Source organism: Mustela nigripes, chromosome 11 (genome assembly GCF_022355385.1).
Source record: "Mustela nigripes isolate SB6536 chromosome 11, MUSNIG.SB6536, whole genome shotgun sequence".
NCBI classification, from domain to species: Eukaryota; Metazoa; Chordata; class Mammalia; order Carnivora; family Mustelidae; genus Mustela; species Mustela nigripes.
The window spans coordinates 27,085,410-27,097,471 of NC_081567.1; the positions used below are offsets into that span (position 1 = coordinate 27,085,410).

Sequence of the window (12,062 nt, forward strand, 5' to 3'; positions counted from 1 at the left end):
GGGGGTGGGCGGGCTGGAGGGCAGAGGAGCCAGGCGGCGGGGGCTGGAGACGAGGAGGGCACGAAGGACCGAGGAAGTCATGGAGGGAGCGGAGGGCAGCTGGTCGGAGACCAGCCAGCGCTAGAAGAGAAAGTTGGCAAAGGCGAGGAGCTGGGCGCGAGGACCCAAGAGTGGGAAGGCACAAAGTTAGGAAAGGAGCCTGCAGAGAGCGGGATTTTTGAGCCCCGCGCCCGGGACCCGCGGAGGACAAGCAGCGGGGAAGAGACGCGCGAGCGAGGGGCGCGGCAGGGTCCCTGCAAGGCGGCTCCCGGCGGTCCCGAGGGCGTGGCGGGCGCCAGGGCGGGCAAAAGAGTGTGCCGGTGGTGGCGGCGGTCGCGGGACGGTCCCCGCTCCGGGCCCCCGCAGCTCAGCACTTACCCCGGCTCGGTCCGCGAGGACGGGCGGCGGCAGCGGCGGACGGCACTGCCCGGGCCTCAGACCACCGCCCCCACCCCCGCGCCCGCGGCGGGCGCCGACTATTGGCTGCGGCGCCACGGGACCGCGTCCGCCTGGGCCAATCAGCGCCTAGCAGCGCCGTTTGGAAACTTTTTTCCCAGGGCCCGGGCGCCGCGTGGCCAGGCGGCGGCACGGGGCCGGCCCAGGCCTGGGAGGCTCCCCGCGGCTGGGCAGGGACCTGGACCACCTTGGAGTGTGCAGGCGGTTCTCTGGGTATCCGGGGACGGGCTTGGACGCGAGGGCCACGCTGGTCAAGAAAATACTACTCCGGTCAAGAAAATACGACACTGTTTGCATTTTCCCCACATCAAGGGAAAGACAAAGATCCAGGTCCGCTTAGGCTAAGCAATCAATGTTCCATGTTCTTTGCACCCAAAATAAAAATTTCGACATCATTATCTTTTTTCAAAGGCAGCGAACTTCGTGTGTCAGGGTCTGGTTTCGAGCCTGGCTTTGAATGCTAGCTGTACTCCTCCTAGCTGGTTGATCTTGGGCGAGTGACTTAAACTCTCTGTGACTTAGTTTCCTCATCTATAAAATGGGAGGCCCGTGAAGGATTCTACCTTGAGGTTATGCAGAGACAAACTTGGAATCTGTAAAACATTTAGGACAGTGCCGAGTAAAGTTAAATACAATCTGTGCACTTCTGGAGTGATTGTGATTTGTTCATTGGTTATGTGTCAGACACAAGGCCAACTTCTTGACATGGCTCTATTCTATATATATATATATGTATATATATATATATATATATATATATATATATAATTTTCTTTTTAGGATTTTATTTATTTGACAGACAGAGATCACAAGTAGGCAGAGAGACAGAGAGAGGGGGGGAAGCAGGCTCACAGCTAAGCAGAGAGCCCCATGTGGGGCTCAATCCCAGGATCCTGGGATCATGACCTGAGCTGAAAGCAGAGGCTTTAACCCACTGAGCCACCCAGGCGCCCCTGAAAGGGTTTTCTTATTCTCACACAATCCCAACTGTTCACCAACAAATATTTGTTGAGCATTCAAGCTTATAACACAACAAATGTCAGACAACATGCCAGTCCGCAAAAGTCTTATGCTACTAAGAAAGCAAGACACTAAATCAGCAAACAGAAAGAAAGAGTAAAATAATTTCAGATGCTTGTAAGTAATAATTTCGGAATAAACAGGGTCATTTGAGAGAAAAGGGCCAGGACGTTCCCTTCAGATGATCAAGGAAGGCTGCTAGATGGAAATGACAATGGAGCTGAGATCCAGATGATGAGAACCACAGAAAAGCAATTTTATTGTCCTCAATAAAGAGAGGAAACAAAGGTGCAGGAAATTAAATGTGTTGCCCAAGGAGTCCCAATTAGTAATAACAAACCAGGCTTCAAACCTGGGTCTGTTTGACGCCTACACCCTCATTCTCTAACATTACTCCAGAGGCAAAGAGATTTTTAGCTATTCTGAGGCCTATGGCCATACTCTTAGAATCCTTCCTGCCTCCATGCCGTGGTTAAGAATGACCTTTCTCTAATTCGACTTTGTTTTGACTCCTTGCTAGTTCTTGAAGAGATGCAAAAGGTAACCTCACTATCTGTATCAATAGGGTTAAGACCAAAATGTCTTTCAGGAAACTTCCATCCTGCTCACAAACACTAAATATATTATACACATCCTCCTCTCAAAACTTTTCCTCTGATGCTTTCGTTCATCTTCAGAATTTTTTTTACTCTCACCACTGCGTGAGGTTTCTGGGCAGGGAGTAACCATCTCAGTTTACAGATAAACTGAAGAGCGAATCCATGAGTTGCCAGTTCTGCCTGAATGGCATTGATCAAGTCACTTAAACGAGCTCGTTTACAATTTCCTTCACTTTCCATGAAAACAACAGGGAGGACACTGAAATGATTATCATGAAAGTTCTCAGGAATAATTTAAGGAAATGGCTTTTATTGCGTAAAACCTTTACAAGAAAAGAAAATTTTGGAGCATGTTAAAACGTTTTCCTCCCTTTATTCAGTGTTTTCCTTGTAGCTTTTAGATATGAATTAGCAGAGAGCTCAGTTTCTCTTGCTTACGTCCCTCCATTGTAATTTATTATTTCAAAGCACTAAACTGGACACAGGCAGAAGAGAAGTTGCTGTGGGAGAAACTCCTTTAGTGACAGCTAGGTAATTTAGAAGGTGAACTGAATGTAAAATGGTCACTTAAACAGCACAAAAATAAAACTTCATCCTAGTTTCATAAATGTGAAGATTATAATTTAGACAGGGAAAAACTGAAAGTTACTCCTACTCTCTGATAAAAGAGTTTGCCCATTAAATAAATAGGAATAAGATGAACAGAGACTGTATTTAAGAAAATATTTCTTAAGAAAAATGTGAAAGCACTCTTTCAGAAGTACCAAATAGCATTTCACTTCATAATTGCTTCCAAGGGCTGGGGTAGTCTGCCTAAGCAGACTACTGGTTTTCTACAGAAAACACTAAAAACTGCATTCCATTAAAAATTGTCTGTAATTCAGGCTTTTCATTAACTTTCCATTTAGTAGAATTGATTTGACTTTATTTACAGCGTTTAACCTGTTGAGATCAGGCACAGCTCTGGACTTGGTAAAAGTGCCAAGCAAAGTCAAACAAAATGTGTCTGATCTGGATTATTTTGTGACCAAAAAAACCTTTTTAAAAAGGCAATAAAAAAATCCACAATTACTTTGTTTCCTTTTTTATTTTTTATGTTACTTCCGTCTGTGGTCCTGCAATACTCAACTAGAATAAAAAGAAAAACTCCTCTGAAGAGAAGCATATTCATTTGGTACTTTGGGAAAGAAAGGAAAAACAAACAAACAAAACAAACAAACAAACAAAAAAAACAACCAAGACTAGACACAGGGTTGTTTTTCATCTGTTCTAGTTCCCACTTGGAAAATAATACCCACACACAGACACAATAAAGATTTACTCAGCAGTAATAAATACCTAAGCAGACAGATGATGTGTGTGTTTCATCTGCCTTCTGGAAAATGAAAAGCAAGCACAAAGGGCACTTTAGCTACATGTTTGATCTTGCCCTCTGCAACAGGAGTCTACAGGGATGTCTACAGGGATGTGTCAGTTCCCCTGAAATTTCCCCCCACTTCCTGCAAATTGCCTAATGAAATTGCCTCACCCTGCAGACTTCAGGCAGGGACAAAACAAAAGAAGACACAACTCTTTTGAACATTTCTACTCATTCGTCTGCAAAAGTAATCTGTTTCTCGGCAAATTTCAGGAGTGAACTTTTAGACCGCATTCAACTAGCACATCCTAAATATGTCTCGATTTAGATAAGTTTCATTTTTCTCATTGGCAACAGGAACTAGCGAGCAGTTGGCAGTTTCAGAAACGATCTTCGTGCTGAGCTTTTAAAAACAACAACAACAACAACAATTACTTCAGGACGCCCGAGCAGCTCAGTCCTTAAGCGTCTGCCTAAAGCTCAGGTCCTGATTCCAGGGTGCAGGGGGGCGGGGGTGGCTCCCTGCTCAGCAGGAAGCCTTCTTCTTCTTCTTCTCCCACTCCCCCTGCTATGTTCCCTCTCCTGCTGTCTCTGTCAAATAAATACATGAAATCTTTAAAAAAAAAAAATTTCTGCTAAAAGAGGGTAAAGTATCAACCCTGCCCCCACCCAGGAAAAAAAAAAACCCAAACCCCTCAAAGCCCCCCAAACCCCCATCATCCATTTCACCTAACAACACAAGCAGTCACAGGTTTCACAGGGTTTCCCCCCACCCAGTCCCTGGAAAGTTTGCATGCACGAACAACAGGCTCTGGACCGGGGCTTTTAAAAAGGACGTTTTCTAACTGAAATCACGAGCATCCCCTGACAGGAGGTGACCGTTGCCCAGCCGGGTCTGACTGAGCACACACTTCATTTGGTGCCCGCTGGGTCGCCACCTCGAGACCAACCCCGCCGGCAGGAAGGACCTCGCGGGAAGACCCGCCGGCGGTTATTTTTCTCTCCACTCGCCACTAGGTTGCACTAGATTAAAGATGCTGTGGAAATTATGCGTCATTTAATTAAAAAAATAAATAAATAGAGCCATCACGTGACGCGAGGGAGCGGGAGAGAGGGAAGCGCGCGCACGAGCGACAGCGCCAAAACAATCGGGTTTTTCGTCCAAATCCCGTTTAAAATCGTCTTCCCTTAAAAGACCGAAAGAGCTGAGTTGTATCAAATCCCGGTTGGCAGGTTTTTTCCCCCCCGGTTCCCCCTCACAAGCCCCCTCATTCTTCGCTTATCAGGTTCTTTTCCACGCCACCACGATAAGCCAGGGGGAAGGCCTCCTTAAACTCGGGGTTTTCGCCAAAAAACCCGGGATCTCCCCCAGGGAAGGTCCCTATTTAGGGGTTTATCGGGAGGGGACTGAGCCTGACGAGGCTGCAGGGCCGCGAGGCCCCGCCCCCCCCGGGGTTCCCAGCACGCCCCGCGCGAGGAGGACGCGGCGGCCCGGGCTGGGTGGAGGAAGGGGCGGAGCGAGGGGTGGGGGGGGGGGAGAAGAGAAGGGCGTCGGTTTTGCGACAGGGGCGGTGCGGTGCGGAAGCGGAAGTGGAGGGTGCGCTTGGCGGCGGCGGCGGGAGCTGCGGAGTCGGGAATCAAAACAAAGGGCCTGGGGGGGCGGGGGGAAGGCGGCGGGGCCGGAATGTGAGCGGAGGTGGAGCCGGCGGCCGAGGTGAGTTGGCTGGCAGCTCTGGGGACTAGTTCCAGACGGGCTCACTGCTCTGGGGCACCAGCTGGAAGCGGGACAGCTCCCCCCCCCTTCCCTGCCCTTTGCTGGCGGGCGTGGGGGAGATTGGCTACTCCGAGGGGGAAGATTGAGATTCACCTGTCAGGCCCCCACGCTAGTTTCGGGTTGTCTCCCTATCATGCTCGTTAGCGACTGTCACTGCTGCACCGCTGCTGCCCTTTTTTGGGGTGTTTGGCTTCCCGTCCGCAGCTGTCCCCGTGCACCCTGGGGGGCTTCCAGCTGTGGAGAGCAACCTTTCCTGAGGAGTGTGCACACTTAGAAGGTTAAGAGAGGAAGAAAGGGGCGGTGTTTTTCTACCTGCTTGAGCGTTTTTGCGTTCTTTCCTGTAGTTCAGCGCTCCCTAGGGTGTAGTCTCCGGGCTAGACAGATAGTGTTGAGTTGCCTTAGGGCATGAGCCACTCCCACTAACAATTGTAACGCTACACTGTGATACACAGTTTCGTTTCCCAAGCACCTTTCTGGTATTTCCCAGAGCTTTCTGATTACATTTGTATCTTTTGGACTTTCCCACTTCTCTGAGCGCTAAGTATGCTGTTTTTGCATACAGGAAAATCAAAACCTAAACGGTGTTCCGAGATATTTATCGAACTCTTCATTCGTTCAGCAGTTGTTGATATGCACCAGGCACTGGTAGGTGCAGGAAACACAGCAATGAATGAGAAGACATGATGACGCTGTCATGGAGTTATATTCAAGTAGGAGAGATATATAATAAAGCAAATAAACAATTTTAGATAGAAGGGCGATGAAAAAAAAAAGTAATAGGACTGGGTGGTGTGGGGTTCCAAGACTAACTTGGGTAGAGAAGTCCACTTCTAGATTTTAGACTTTGATTGCCTCATTAAACCCCAACAACAGCCCTATGAGGATGCTACAGTTATTATCAGGCCCATTTTACACATAGGATCTGAGGTTCAGAGAGGATGTGAACTCTACAACGGGACACATACAGGAAGCAGCAAAACTGGGGATTAATACACAGACTGACATCAGAGTCTGTGCTCTCAAGCACTCTCTGACTTGTTCAGAGAATCCCACTCAAATTAATAGAAACCTTGCTTAGGCTACCTAAGGTACTTAGTGGCATTCCCAGGAATGCTTGGGAAGTTTTCTGGGTTCGGGCCACTAACAAGCTAGTACGTTTGTACTTTCTGTTGATTGTGTTGAGCAATACTGAAGGCATCTTGGTGTGGTGGAAAGAGGACAAGCCTAATTCTGCTCCCTTTCTAATTATCTGATCTTGGCAAGTTATAAAACTTAATTAAACTTTTGTTTACTCCTCTGTAAAATCTGTGGCTTATTTCTCCCTTGACTCTCTCACAGATTTACTGTGGGGGGAAAACTAGGTAAATGAATCTTACTGTCTGGTTATTGTCATCATTGTATTTCTTGGGCCAAACACAGGCCTGTTAATATAGTAGATAGTAAATAAATAATTACTGATTGAGGAAATAATGTTACATAAAAAGGCTTTGTAATTGGTATTGTGCATTACCTACTAGCTCACTGTCAGGACTGGCCTTGAGGAGATTTGAGAGAGCATGTGGAAGTTGTGTACTGTGAATATCACAGATTTCTGTGGTCTGGGGAGGAGCTTGTTGGGGGACTCCAAGACCTCTGTTTAGTAGGAATAACAACAATCATAATTTGTTGTCATTGTGGCAGTTAACTCCATCTCTGCTTCCACACTAACTCCTAACTGTACATAGTAGGTGAAGAGTTGATGTAAACATTCCTTAATTTAACAAGTAATTACTTAGTATATGCTATGTTAGAAGCCCTGTGCTTGGCATAAGCTCTACATTGGGGAAGACAAAAACAGATAGTGGGCTCCTTTTTCTCATTTTCCCCCCTCAGCCATGTTGTGGAAGGGGAGAAATTAGCCACACTCTGCAGAGGAAGAAACTGAAACTTAATGAAGCCGTTGTAACTTCCACATAAGGGCCAGATAGTCAATATTTTAGGCTTTGTGGGACATGCAGTTTCTGTTGCAGATACTGGACTAGGTAGCTGTAGTGTGTAAATAACCACAGACCATATTAAACAAATGTCTCTATTTACAGACACCAAAAGTTGAATTTCATATAATTTAGTGTCACAAAATATTATTTTGATTCCCTCCCCCAAATTAAAAGTATACAGTGCCTTCTTAGTTTGAGGTCATTTAAATCTTAGTTTGAGGTCATTTAAATACAAGCAGTGGGCTGGTTTGGGCTGGCAGGATATAGTTTGCCTGCTCCTGCTTTATGTGATCAGTTCAATATCTTAGAGTACTCCTCTCTGCCTTCACTGTACTATGTAGATGTTACAATCTCTTGAGAAGAGCCTCTTGGAGAGAGAGAGAGCTAAAAGAAATGGTTTTCTTTATGTCTGGGTGAAATTTCTGATGCATGGATAACCTTTAAATGGCCACCGTAGATAACAATAGGTGGTGGTTCTATATGATGGCGAGGACTTGGGAATGAGGTTCAGTTGTCCTTACTGTTGGCAGGCTGCCTCCATGCCCACTGGCTGTTATTGATTTGATCTGCTCTTATTGTACTGTTTAAGACTTGTAAGAATGTGTTTGCACTAGAGTAGATACAGCACAGCTGTGACTTGAGATTTCTTGGTTAGCTTCTTGGTGGTATATCAGATTGCACTTTTGTAATACATACATGAAGAAATTGGTTTGCTTGTTCTGTAGCAGAATCAAATTCACAGAGTCTACAGAGTTCACTTAATTTGGACCTTCCACAGTCATATCAACGACATAGCGGGATAGGTTGCTATTAACTCAATTTCAGAATCTTTTGTAATTGACAATGAAGACACATAATTTTTTTTTTTCCAAAAATTACATGCTCTTTGTTAACTTTTTCACCCTCACCCGTAGGGTCTTCAGGGAATAATGGTCACAAAGAATTAAGAAAAACTAGAAAAGGCCTGCTCGGGGCTGGAGGAAGTTGGCACTTGGCTGCACTGATCTCTTGTTGGGAGCCATTGTACCATATAGTTGTACCATAAGTACAGTTGTAGTCTCACTTTAAAAAAAAAAAATTTATTTGAGAGTGAGTGGGAACGCACACACAAGTTAGAGGGAGAGAGAAAAGCAAGCTCCCCACTGAATAGGGAGCCCAACTCAGGGCTCTAGATCCCAGGACCCAAAAATTGTGACCTGAAGGCAGACACTTAACTGACTGAGCCACCCAGGTGCCCCTGCAGTCTCACTTTTTTTTTTAATAAAGATTTTATTTATTCATTTGAGAGAGAGAGAGAGAGAGCACAAGCAAGGGGAGAGGCAGAGAGAGAGGGAGAAGCAGACTCCCTGCTGATCTGGGAGCTCAACATGGGACTCGATCCCAGGATCATGACCTGAGCCAAAGGCAGACACTTAATCATCTGAGCCACCCAGGAGCCCTAAGTCTCACATTTTGATAGTGAAACTTGTACTTAGGCAAATAAATAACACCGAGACCTCATTCTTAACAGGGTGGAAGAATGAAAGAAAAGAAAGATGAAAGAATGTTGAACCACTTTGTATGGCTGTATGATGGAAGGAAGCGGAACTGAGGACTCCTGCAGTAGAACACCTGGATGGCTGCAACAAAATAATGATGCTAAGCCATGGCTTTGGAAATTCTCTAATTGCTTTTCTCGTCCTGAGCAGACATTGCCACTTAGTCCCCAAACGGTAACTATGCGCAAGACTGAGGACATAGCAAATTCCTTATGCAAATAGACGTGTGGTCCATTTGGTCTGGGGTTTTCTCTCTCCCTGGAGTCTGTGCTGAGTTTCACCTTCTATCATGCTTATTCCTGCTCATAGCAATGATTATAATTCCTGACTCAAGGAGAGCGTAAGTTTTTTTTTAACTCTTGTACTCCTAGTGTAAGGAACTGTAGGTGCTTTAAATATTTAACGTTAACATTTGGGGAAGATTTGTTTCTTAGGGAAGTCACAGAATGCAAAGGTAAAATCCAAATTGTAGAGTCAAATCAGAGGAAAGTATAAAATAGATTTTATTTCATTCTAGCCTTCTGAGATTTGAGTCTTAAAATCAAGGGAAGATTGATGGGACCTTATTGGCAGTCTTTTTCTATTCCAGATTTCTCTTGAATATTTAAATGTGTCTGTAACTTCCTTTGCCTTTTCATAGTGATTGTGACTTTTTCTGATTTCATTCCATGCACCGTATTAGCACATTTCACTGCTATGTTTTTTTCTTTTTTGATACTGCATTTGGGTTTTACATGAGTCTTTACTATGAATCTACAAAAGGGTATTAGTGACTATTTAAAAGCTCAACTAAATTCCCTGTCTTCTCCAGGTTTTCATTATATAGTTATTTCTTTTGCATGGTGTCAGTAATTGAGGTCATTCACATTAGGGACACTTGGCAACAGGGTTGGCAGCGCAGACAGGGCTTCCTGGAATGGAGGATCTGACCCTTACAGAGTCACACAGTACTGGTTTGCACTCAACTTTACAGATCCAGAAACCTGATTTTATTCGTAGCACCCAGAATTGAGTAGATTCAGGGAAACCAACTCATAATAACCCTGACCATAAGAGCCAGATCCTCCCCCCCACCTTTTTGAGAGCCAGATCTCTATAAATCAGAATGCCAGTAGTTTCTAGCCTAGACTGTAATTACCAAGAGGGCAGAACACACTGCTTGTTGGCAGTCAGTCAGTTGCTGTCTCCTCCCTTTTAGGAAATGTCGAGTGAAAAATCCAGATTTTTCCCAAATGAGTGTACTCTCCCAGATGAGTGTAGAACCACAGCCAAAGGAGTGAAATCATAGCAGTCAGATGGCCCTTTCTGTGCTCTGAAGGAAGAGCATGTCTCTCTCATGATATCAGGACGTCCTCTTTCTCTTAATAGTTCCTGCAGTCGGCCAATCGCGACTATTGATTAGTTAGATCCCCTTTCAGTAGCCAGGTACTCTGCTGAGTGCTTTATGTACCTCTCATTTTATCCTTCTAACAACTATAGGAAGTTCATCCTGTCGTCCCCAACTGAAGGCTGACAAAACTGGAATGTAGAGAGGTTATATAACCTACCTAAGTTCCTAAAACAGTGAGTATCACATTCAAAGCCAGGTCTCTGACACAGGAGCCATGCTGTAACCTTGTAAATATACTGGCCTCCTGTATCTACGTTAGAGGCATATGACAAGTGGTTTCTCTGGAATCTTATTTCTAAATAGTTTTCTAACTACTCTGATTCTTGTCCCTGGCTGCAAAGACATTATGGCTTTAGATTATGGTATCCTAGAGTTTGCTTAATGTCAACAGCACCTGTAAAACTTCTCCATGGATGGGCCACTGGGGCAGATGGCTGATCTCATCCTTAATGTCTGGAATCATGTGGAGGACTTTCCGAAACCCTTTATGGTCTGGCTGCAGGAACTATTAAGTCTTTTCCTCAGAGTGCTTGGCTTGTAAGCCGCCTTTATTGAATGCTGTTTGTGACTGTGTTGTTTTCATACCACCTGTTTTGTCTTTAGAAGACCCTGTGAGGCAAGGGGAAGTTATCAAAGGGAAGTCCCTGAGGCACAGATGGTTAACCTGCCTTGCTGAACATGTAAGCAGAACCCTCCCCCAGTCTCCTGAAATTGAGGAAGGACACGGTCTTGATTTTAGCTGTCTATTTCGGTGTTCACCTCCTGCAGGCCTCTCTGAAGAATACCCCTGGTTTCAGCTGCCATTCCATATCGCTTGGTTATGGTTGAGTTATGTAAACAGGATTGAACGCTATTTCCATTTTTGGATTGCAGTAGGATGTGAGTAACCAAAAGTCACTGGCCTCATAACATTGACTGGCTTTCTGATCTTCTCTTCCCAGAAAGATTACATGGAGAACAAGAAAGTTGCTGTGGAATTAAAGGATGTGCCATCTCCCCTTCATGCTGGCTCTAAGCTTTTTCCAGCAGTCCCACTTCCAGATATCCATTCTCTTCAGCAACCTAAAATACAGCTTTCACCTGTCCCCAAAGTAAGCTGCTGTGCTCATTGCCCTAATGAACCCTCCACGTCGCCAATGCATTTTGGTGGTGGCGGTGGTGGCGGTAGTGGAGGTACTGGTAGCTTGATTCACCCCGGCGCACTGTTAGACTCGCAGAGCACCAGGACCATCACGTGTCAGGTAGGGTCAGGGTTCGCTTTCCAGTCTGCGTCTTCACTCCAGAATGCCTCAGCTAGGAACAGTGTGGCTGGCGTTGCAAGTGACTTTCCCAGCATGTGTCTAGAAAGTAATCTGTCTTCCTGCAAACACCTGCCCTGTTGCGGGAAGCTTCATTTCCAATCATGTCACAGTAACGTGCACAAGCTGCATCAGTTCCCGGCTCTCCAGGGCTGCACCTCCGCTGGCTACTTCCCCTGTTCCGATTTCACAAGCGGGGCTCCAGGGCATTTGGAAGAGCACATTTCACAGTCGGAGCTTACGCCTCACTTGTGCACCAATTCTTTGCACCTAAATGTGGTACCTCCGGTTTGTTTAAAGGGCTCACTTTACTGCGAAGACTGTCTGAACAAGGTGTGTATCTTTTTATTTGTTCTCTGGGTGCAGCTGACCTTTGAGGAATGACTTTGTGAACATAGCTAGGTGTTGCTTGAGCAATCTTGGTTGTGCACGGGGATGAAGATTCTCCTGCGAGGTAGCTCTCGCCCCATCACCGTGGCTTCTCTCACCTCTGAAAGAAGCATAGGGTGAAATGGGAAGGGCCCTTCCAAAAAAGTGCAGAGTCATTATGTAGTTCATGCTTTTACAGGCTTTTGCTGTAATCAGTTTCCTACGTGATGCAAACCGAGTTCGGCA

At 45.6% G+C, this 12,062-nt stretch overlaps 2 protein-coding genes across 9 annotated transcripts in view; one reads left to right on the plus strand and one right to left on the minus strand.

Moving 5' to 3' along the window:
• Positions 1 to 506, minus strand: part of NDE1 (nudE neurodevelopment protein 1) — a 33,092-nt gene extending 32,586 nt beyond the window's left edge. The window contains exon 1 of the mRNA XM_059415258.1: positions 418 to 506. The gene's annotated coding sequence lies outside the window, so the exon portion shown is untranslated. The remainder of the gene's footprint in view (positions 1 to 417) is intronic.
• Positions 507 to 5,074: 4,568 nt separating this feature from the next.
• MARF1 (meiosis regulator and mRNA stability factor 1) overlaps positions 5,075 to 12,062 on the plus strand; it is a 39,608-nt gene continuing 32,620 nt past the window's right edge. For 6 of the 8 annotated variants that reach the window (XM_059415260.1, XM_059415261.1, XM_059415264.1 and 3 more), the window contains exons 1-3: positions 5,075 to 5,185; positions 8,732 to 8,933; positions 11,091 to 11,780. In XM_059415260.1, the coding sequence (XP_059271243.1) occupies positions 8,790 to 8,933; positions 11,091 to 11,780 (834 nt within the window). In that variant the 5' untranslated portion in view covers positions 5,075 to 5,185; positions 8,732 to 8,789. Of the gene's footprint in view, positions 5,186 to 8,731; positions 8,934 to 8,986; positions 9,100 to 10,752; positions 10,830 to 11,090; positions 11,781 to 12,062 lie in introns of those variants that run through there. The other 2 variants (XM_059415265.1, XM_059415266.1) reach the window with 2 other exon arrangements.